Source organism: Cynara cardunculus (assembly GCF_001531365.2).
Source record: "Cynara cardunculus var. scolymus isolate 2C chromosome LG 17, CcrdV1, whole genome shotgun sequence".
Taxonomy (NCBI): Eukaryota; Viridiplantae; Streptophyta; class Magnoliopsida; order Asterales; family Asteraceae; genus Cynara; species Cynara cardunculus.
The window spans coordinates 24,244,491-24,254,578 of NC_037544.1; the positions used below are offsets into that span (position 1 = coordinate 24,244,491).

At 36.4% G+C, this 10,088-nt stretch overlaps 1 protein-coding gene across 1 annotated transcript; it reads right to left on the reverse strand.

The window, feature by feature from the left end:
* Positions 1-5,207: 5,207 nt before the first annotated feature.
* Positions 5,208-9,637, reverse strand: LOC112499921. The gene is made up of 8 exons (XM_025103187.1): positions 9,593-9,637; positions 9,171-9,495; positions 8,823-8,999; positions 8,382-8,726; positions 8,021-8,232; positions 7,723-7,930; positions 7,217-7,407; positions 5,208-5,285 (listed from the first exon to the last, which is right to left on the reverse strand). Exons 1-8 carry the CDS (start codon positions 9,635-9,637, stop codon positions 5,208-5,210), a joined length of 1,581 nt encoding a protein of 526 aa, XP_024958955.1.
* Positions 9,638-10,088: the final 451 nt, after the last annotated feature.

The window sequence follows — 10,088 nt, forward strand, 5'->3', positions numbered from 1 at the left end:
TATTTAAGCTCACTCAGATATGGTTGTCCTCTTGGGTAGGTCTGTCGGTTTTGACATTCCATAGAGGTATTTCTGATAAGCACTCAGTCCCTCCTAAAATTTAGCATTATGCACATTTAATCACAATGGTTGATCAAAATATTATTTCTTTAAAGCACAATGATCAGAGAAAAAATTGATCAAGTAATTTGGCTTTAAGTACAATTAACGAAAGAATGATGCGACAACGATTCGATTATTCAGTATATACGAGAGAAATGAATGAAGATCTGTAAGAACAAGTTTACAGATTCTGATATTCAAAAAATGAATGTATATGTATCAGTTGTAAAATTAAATATCAGAAGACAAAGTTTGAATACAAACGAGTGTATTATCACCAAAAATGATTTTCGTATAAGATACGTGATAATAACAGTTTGAAGAATAGTTGAAACATGTATTGGAGTTATGTACGACGAGAAATTACAAAAGTAAAATCTCAAGAAATACATGTTCTAGAAAATGTACTTGTAACCCCAAAAAAAATATTCATTTTCAAAAAAAAAACATTTATTCATAATTCTAGAGACTCCCCTAGAAAACAGATTTAAGTGATTCAGTTCAGCTCAAAAGAATAAAAAAATTGAAACATTTTAAGTACGGGTTCTGAACTAAATTGTTCAGAAGCCTTGATTGGAATAAATTACAACTCCCCCTGCATTGGTGTATCATTGAAATGATATTCTGATCAGCACAAACTTGACACACCTGCAAAATCGGGTTAAGTAGATTTTGGTACCCAAATGAATTTGGGTCCTATTATGTTAATATCAGGTTGAGGTATGTTGTAATTTCCAAACCATATATTTCTATAAGATATTTTCTTTTCAGCACTATGAACAGGATGATCAGGAATAAAATATGAACCGTACCAGTGATCATACCTGTTCTTACCATTCGAATTAGTCTGATATCTGTTGGTTGTACTCCATCTGTTATAGCTCTTCTTATTCACAAAATCTGTTGATTTACATGTGGAGCACATGATTCTTCTCTTGCTAAGATGAATCAAATCAGAATTGGATCTCACAAAGCAAGGAAGATTGTTAGTAACAACAGACTTCTGAGATAAAACAAATTCAGACTTATTAACCCACATGCTTTTAACCTTTGAAGAATAATTGGGTGATCCAATGACATACCCTTGATAATACTGATTAGAAGAACGAGAATAGTTCTTAGAAACAGTAGATTTAGGACTACTTGAATAACTGTTCGATTTGGAACAGTCATAAAAGTTGGTTTTACACTGAGAAGGAGAACCTGTTGTGCTTTTAGCAAATGAAAAGTCTTTGACTTTTTGTAAAAGCTGGTCTCTTTCAGCAGTAACTAAATCAAATTTAATTTTTAGTTCAGTTCTCATCTTCATCTCAGTTTCAAGGTCTGTCTTTAGATCAGACAATTTACTTGTAGTATCCAGGAGTTTACCTTCTAACTCCTTCTGTAGCATTTCAAACTTTTTCTTCTGATTTATCAACTCTCGTTTCTCTTCATCTGAGCTGCTCTTGTCATTCTCCGAAGCGATGTCAAACCACTTTTTCTTACTTGCAAGTTCCTTAGCAATTGCTGTATATAGGGGTGCTCACGGCCCGAGTTGATCGGTTTGGAGTCGTTTTAACAACCCAACCCAATGTTGGTGGTTTGAAAATTTTCAACCCAACCCAACCCAAACAAAAGTTCAACCCAACCCAACCAAACCCGTTCGGGTTGATCGGGTTGATCGGGTTATGTTTAACCAATGTAAAATCACATAAAAATAAAGGAAAGCTCTACAAACAGACTGTAAAATACTGCGAGGAGAACAAGACACAAAGGTCAGTTAAGAGCGGGTTTTGTTGAACATCGGATAATTCAATCATGCATTTTACCAGCTTTACAAACAGTATTTTGCTTACTTGTTGGGTATTTGTGATTTTATTGCAATATCTTATAGGTATTTTTCGGATTTCATATGCGTACATGTTTTGAGTTTTGATCCTGCTTGAACCTTTGTATATAACCATCATGTAATGCTACTGTCTTCAGTTCTAATATTTAAATCGATATGTAAAGCTCTATGTAAAGCTATGTAAATCAATAATAAAGCTGTGTAAATCGAAGGTTGTGTTGTGTTACCTTATCTATGTAAATCGCAAGGCTGTGTCGCAAGTCGTAACTCACACACACAACTGATATCAATCGATCTTGGCTGTCAATCGATCTCGGCCTCTCGCAGTCTTGCACTCTCGCTTGCTGACAGAACCGCCCAAGGCTGTCAATCGATCTCGGCCTCTCGCAGTCTCGCACTTTCGCTTGCTGACAGAACCGCCGAAGGCTATCAATCGATCTCGGCCTCTCACAGTCTCGCACTCTCGCTTGCTGGCCGATCCGCTGCTACTCGACTAGTCGACTGTATTAGTGATTTAGTGTATTGTGTTTGATTTGAGTTTAGGAAGGAGGCAAGGAGCAAGCAGAGCATCTAGGTTAAACAAGAGGGTTCCCCATTCCCGTGTGTTTTGTTGCTTCCAATCGGGTCATCGGGTTGGGTCGGTTTTCATTGGGCCTAAACCGATTTCAACCCAATAGAGTCGGGTTACTTAATTTTTTAATCAATCAACCTTCGGGTTACCTCGGGTTAGTTTTTTTTTTTTTAATAGGGTTGGGTTGATCGGGTTCATCGGGTTTTTGATCACCCCTAGCTGTATACTTCTTTGAAGTATTTCTTTTCTCAAGAGCAAATTGTTTTTTCTCTTCGTCTAAAGCCTTTTGCTTTAGATCAATGCTTTCAGACAATTTCTGTAATTGACTCTGACAGTCTTTGGTTATGTCTTTCTTTTCTTTATCATTCTTGGCTCGTTCCAAGATGATCAGCTGTTCAAAATCCGAGATTTGCTTTAACAGCATCTTTGCGTTCAACTCGAGAGAGTTAATCTTATTTTCATAATGTTCACGTTCAGTTCCAAATTTTCTTTCAACTCCAATAAATCTTTTCTTCTCCTTCTCAAACTCTGCTCTATCAACATTCAAACTCTTTTCTGCTGTCAGAAATTTCTCCTTCTCTAAATCCAGTAACTTCTTTAACTCACTCAGATCATTCTCAGACTTATGGAACTTCTCAGTTAAATCCTCTATCTCTGTATTATTCCTTGGAGAGTTTTTCTCAGTTAAAACTTCACTTTTAACCTCTCTGAGTTTATTAAAAAGATTGTTATTAGCTTCACTCCAAGTCTTCAAATCCTCATCATAATGATTTCTTACAAAGCTGAGAGTGTTCTCGAGGTTTTCAATTTTATACTCAAATTCCTTCATGATTCTTTCACATTCTGTATTATGATCTGTCTTTAAAACTTTGATATATTTCAGATTCCCTTGATTTTCATAATACAATTTTATGACTTTATCTTTGTAATTCTGTACGCTCTTTTCCAGCTCAACAATCTTCTCTCTTAACTTCTCATTTGAAACTGCCATTTTAAAAATAGATTGATCAGTTATAGGATCTATGCGATGAAATCAGACAAAAAAAATCATGAACAATTAAGCTCAAAAAGAAAAAACAAAAAACATAAACTGAAGAGAATTTAGAAAAACGACGAAGAACTGTCAAAAATCAGTAAAAACAGTCAAAACTGTTGAAAACAGTTAAAAACTGTTCAAAACAATTAAAGACAGTTAAAACTGATGAAAAATAGTTTACGCGACAGAAAGCAGGTTAATGATTCTCAAACAGTTTAAACACACACAAAACACATAAACGAAATGATCCAAAAATTACAATCTAAAAAAAATAAAACTCAAAGACAAAACACAACAAAATATTGATAAAGCCAAATTCTCAGCTTCTTTCAAATTGCCTGCCCCCGTCAATTCAAATCCAAATCCAAATCCAAAACAAAGAATCCAATTCCAGTACTCCTCTTCTTACAGCAGTCTCTGCACAAACAAGTAAATCTCTCAAAGGTAAGATAAATCACTCACCAAACTAGTCTAACAATCTCATTAAACAGTCTCTAAACTGAACTCTAAAAGTCTCAAATATTTCTCAACAAACAACCTAAATCACTATTCTCAGTTGTTGAATCGGACAAGTCACAAATAAACCTCAAAAAACAGAATCAATGCTGTCTAAATCACTATTCTTAGTTGTTTCCAGCACCTTACAACAATCAACCAGTATAAAAACAGTAAATCAACAACACCCTATGATTGAATTACAAAACCAGTACATAAACAGTACAAAAACAAAACAACCAGGTAACTACTGCTCGTTTTATCAATCTTCAATAGATGCAAGTGATTTTTGGGGCCTTGTCTCCAATTTCTTGTATAACCCTCTCCTTAGCTGATAGGATGAAATTTTGATCAACTTCTATATGCAGAACAAGAGCTAGCTGCTGCCAAAAGATGTGAACAGATCTTGGGATTGAAGCACAATTATCTTGTGTCTTGACCAATGAATCAAAACAGCAACAGCTTCAAAACTGCACTAGTTCAATAGCTGCAAACAAAAAAACTTTCAGCTCAACCTTAACAATTTTGTAAATCACTCACAAAGAGGCTGTTAATTGTTTAAGAACCCGCCTAAACTACTCAAGTTTGTTTCCTTATTCACTCAAGATGTTGTTACTTAATAGCTCAAGACAGACTTTGAATACTCAAATCAACAGGCAGAGGCAATTGGATACACAAAAACTTCACAACAAATCACTACACAGTGTACAGATCAAGTAAATCAACTAGAGCTTGTGCTACTTCTGCATTCACCAAGGCTACTCTTTGGAAAACAGAACACTTGGAAATTAGAACACTTTGGAAAAACCAAAAACAAGTTTGTCCAGCTTTGGTTAACAAACAAACAACAGACTGCAAATCAAGTTTGATACTAAACCAAATTACAGAAAAGCTTTCTTCAACTCCAGTACTTCAATTGAACCTGTTTCAATCAAAGTCAGCTATTTATATGAAAACAAATATATCAAACAGTTGGGTTAAACACTTCTGCACCAGTGCTTTAACTCAATCAACTCCAGCAAATTCAAACCAGTAACTGAGAATTGACTTGGATCCTTAAAACTGTACAAAATATGTGATTAAAATTCGATGAAGAATCTAAACTTAAAACCTGTTCGATGAAGGGTGAAATTAGTTTCTACACACTCAAGGAAATCAAACTCAAACAATTAAAATCAAACAGATTCTGCAAGATAAGGAGCAATCAAATTGAACAAGTCTGAATTAGAAACCAATATCCAAATGAGATGAATCTGTCAAAACAATTTGGTCAAATGAAACAGCAAACAATTTAATCTAAGAAAACTTGTGCGATTTAATCTTGAATAAAAAAAATGAACTATATCAAAACCTTTGTTGTACAATTTAGAATGAAACCTGACCAATTAATGAACCCTTCTGATTTTTAAGAATCAATTACTGTGGTGTACAATATATGATCAACAACTGATTAGAACCATGCGATTTAAACAAAATTAGGTCAAAAAGCATTGAGCGATAAAGTATCCGGTGAGATAGATTAAGCGATTTAGTAAACCGGATACCTCGATGCACAAATTTCTAAGTCCTAAATCGATCAACTCTGCTCAAAGCTAAACCTAAATCACATAGAACCATGCACGCATCTCAAATCGGCTTTGTCATCTTCAAGAATTTAATGGAATCGGAAAATATTTTCTAGAAACTGATCGGATTTGTTAGTGCAAAAATAGAATTTAAAATTTTTGGAAAATGATGAGTTTAGACCTCCTAAATGACTATCACTCGAAGAGTGTGCAATCTGTTTTGGGGGCTGTGTAACTCAAGGTTGTAGGGTAATTATGAGCAACTTAAACCCACTCAAAAAAATTTGATACTTGGAAAATGTCGGCTTAACTCATGATTTGGAATGATGTAAAAAGTGGACATAAAAATGACTTTTGGATGGTTCTACTTTTTGTATTTGGTGAACCCCAAAAACATTTGGAGCAGGGTGTTTAATTTGTCCAAAATTCAGCTTTTGAGTAAAGGATTTCGATTTCCTTTAATAAAAATTTTGGGCTTTTTTTAAAATAATTATTATAATATCAACTTTAATTTATAAAAACTCGATGGCATTGCATGGGATGCAACTTAATTTTATCTTTGTCAATAACCCTTAAGTGATCTAAATTCTGGATATTGGTCTGTTTAGGACGGTAGGGCGGGCGTTGAGAGCTTCAGACGTCATCTTCCTGGATATTCATCATCAAACTAGTGAGTTCTCACAGCCCCACTTTTAATGCTTTGTCTATTTATTTAGGGGAAAAGCATGAGATTAAGCAAACTATGCATGTTTATTTATTGAAACCATTGGACTAAAGAACTGTTTAGTCAACTTTTGTTTGAAATCATTGGACWAAAGAACTGTTTAGTCAGCTTTTGTTTGAAACCATCGGACTAAAGAACTGTTTAGTCAAATTTATTAGGTCATGAAATACTGACTGTTCTTGCACTTTGTAATAAATGCTAAATTGATGTGTTTGGGAGTATGTTTCCAAATAAAGTCTCCGTCCGTAAACGCTACTTGTTAACTCGGGCACGTTCCCGGGCCATGGTATTGTGGATAGCCGCTATTGTGTTGACAGTCCCACCCAGAAAGGGGTGCACATTACCTATGTTTTTCTTTGTCTAATCATGTGGAATTTGGACCACCGCTGAATTAGTACTACTACGAACTGTGGGACCTAAGTAAGTGTACGGGCTACTTATGGTCGTTCGTAAAATAATGGGGCACATTGGTCAGGTAAGGCTCAGTAGCGTCTCAAGTTATTACATCGTGGTAGATTTACATTTATTAAGTGCAAAAGATTTCGCATAAGTATGCAAATATTTGGTTTATGCATTAAAATGTTTCATGCATGTGAAAACTCGTGAGCTCACCGACTCTTTGTAGTTGACCTTGTTTTATTTTCCATGCTTTTCAGGTAGTAAATAAGAATTGTTGTATTTTGGGAGCATACTCGAGGCAAGACCGATTAAGTTCGCAATTGAAGTATTTTGTAAAAGTTGTATTTATCCTAAACTTGGTTATGGAGTTAAACTCGTTTTATTTTGTGTAAATTGAAAGGTGTTATTTATTAATTGTTGCTGTGACTCGCTTACCTGTTACATCTCGTGTTTCCGCTTTAGCGGGGTGTGACATCGTATGACCTAGGAATTGCACCTGACGTAGCCAAAATTCACATTTCGAAAATTTAGCATATAAACGCTCTTGTCGAAGTGTTTCAAGCATCTCACACAAATGCTTCACGTGATCCGCTTCAGATTTGGAATATACAAGAATATCGTCTATAAACACGATCACATATTTGTCCAACATTGGCCGGCACACGCGATTCATCATATCCATGAATGCTGCAGGTGCATTAGTTAAATCGAATGGCATAACTAAAAATTCATAGTGGCCATAACGTGTACGGAAAGCCATTATCGATTCATCTTCTTCACGCACTCTCAGTTGATGATAACCCGACCATAAATCAATTTTAGAGAAGTAACTCGCACCTTGAAATTGGTCGAACAAATCATCGATATGTGGAAGTGGATATTTGTTCTTGATCGTTACTTTGTTTAACTCACGGTAATCAATGCACGTACGCATTGAATCGTCTTTCTTCTTGACAAATAGTACTGGAGCACCCCAAGGAGAAGTGCTCGGTCGGATAAAACCTTTATCGAGAAGTTCTTGCAGTTGATTCTTCATTTCTTTCATTTTAGCCGGAGCCAGATGATACAGCATCCTAGCAATCAGCATTGCACCAGGAATTAAGTCAATTGGAAATTCAACTTGTCTATCAGGAGGTAAACTGGGTAAGTCCTCGGGAAATACATCCGGAAATTCACACACAACCGATACGTCACTAACCGTTTTCTTTACCTCTTTCGACGCATCAAAAATATAGGCTAAATTGGAAGAACAACCTTTAGATAGGTGTCATCGAGCTTTAAGCATAGAAATCAACTTTACGTCCCCTTTACGCTTTTCACCGTAAACATATAAATAGTCGACGTTGTTCGGTATACGGATTATGCGTTGAAAACACAAAATATCAGCCCGATTCTTAGCCAACCAATCCATACCAATAATTATATCAAAGCTATGGATATCCATCGATACAAGATCTACGAAAAACTCATGCTCATCTAATTGCAACACACAATCTTTGTAAACTTTATCAGCTAGCATAGATGTGCAATCAACAGTGTCAACGTAAAAAGGTTTAGCAAGCACATATGGCACAAAGTTTAAACATCGAGCAAACGTATGAGAAACGAATGAATAGAATCAAATAAGATATGAGCGGGATGAGAATTAACGAGAAATATACCCATAACCACATCCGGTTTATCTCGAGCTTCCTCAGCAGTGATTTGAAAAGCTTTGGCCTGGATACGCGGTACCTCCTCCTTTTGATGAGGAGCACCACTAGTAGAAGGTCGGTGAACATAAGCTTTACTTTCCGCAGGTTTAGATCGAGGGCATTCTCTCTGACGATGGCCTATAGCACCACATGAGTAGCATGTCATATCCCTCCTCGGGCAGTTCGATCTCACGTGTCCAACTTCACCACAACCATGACATCTAACTTCAGGGCGAACAGTGTTGCATAGACCCTGATGAGCTTTACCACAGGTAGAACAGGGTGGAGGAGCATTTGACTGAAGGCTATAAGCTTGGGACCAAGATTGATGTCACAATCTAGCTTGAGATTGAGCGTATCTCGGATTGAAATTCCTAGAAAATTGTTGTGTTGGTGCAGATATGGCACCTTCAATTCGAGGTCGCTTGGCTGGCGGAGCTGGATTACGATCCAAGCGGGTCAAATTGTGTTTGCGTCGTCGTGCAGATTCCACTGCTTTCTCAAACTCTAAAATGTCACGATTGGCGACGACATCTCGAATCTCTGATCGCAATCCGTCTATAAAGTGGTCTACACGTTCCTGTTCTGTAGTCAAGAAACGTGTGGCAAACTATGCTTTATGATTGAACTCGGTCTCGTAGTCCACCACTGACATCTTTCCTTGATTAAGATCAAGAAACTCCTCCAATCGTTTTTGTAGATCAATTGGACAATATTGCTTGTTAAAACGAGTTTTGAAATACTCCCAAGGCATACCTTCTTTTTCAGTTTCACCTAAAGCTGCAAAAGTAGCATTCCACCATATCAAGGCCCTATTTTTGAACATGGTCGTGGCATAATTCACTTTATCATCACATAACACTCGGGTGATGCGAAAGACCTTCTCAGTATTCAATATCCATTCAAGTGCCTCTAATGGATCAATCTTCCCAAAGAACTCAATAGCACCGCTACCACGAAAGGTTTTAAAAGAGACTCGGTCGGTTTTGGGTTTTGAGGTGTCACCCGTTTCTTTCTCCTTACCTTTACTTTTATCATCTTCAGACTTTCTATCGTCAAGTCGTTGCTGGGCTAACGTTTGCTGAATTAATAAAGATACATTGCATCAAACGTTCACTTCGAGGAGACATCGGTGCCTCATCATCATAAATCTCCAGGTATGGAGCATTTTCTCTTACATTGTCGTTAGATGGGGTGTGACTAGCTTCATCACCGTCGGCCATCTTTCTGAAAGTTACAACGTATACATAACATTAAATAGAATCCTATAACAAATTCCCAATTCCCACCTAGGTTTCTCTTAAGTTCATATCCCGTTTAAATCAAAACATACTTACTACATGATACCAACACAAGGGTAAAGTCCGGATACTGTCGCTGGTATCCAGTTCACTTAAACCTGGCTCTGATACCAAATTGAAATACCCAGATTACATAAATGATACTAGGTTGAATACCTCATTTCTATAAATTATAAGCAAACCACCAAAAGTTACATTTTTAAACCATTAGAAAGCAAACGGGATATAATATTTACGAGTTTCTAATTCGAAATGTCCGCTTGGTTTACAGGACGTTTCCGTAAGCACCTGATTTCCAAAATATCCTAAAATGGACAAAATAAACTTAATAGATTTGCAGAAGCTTAAACTATATACAAGATGAAGGGCATTA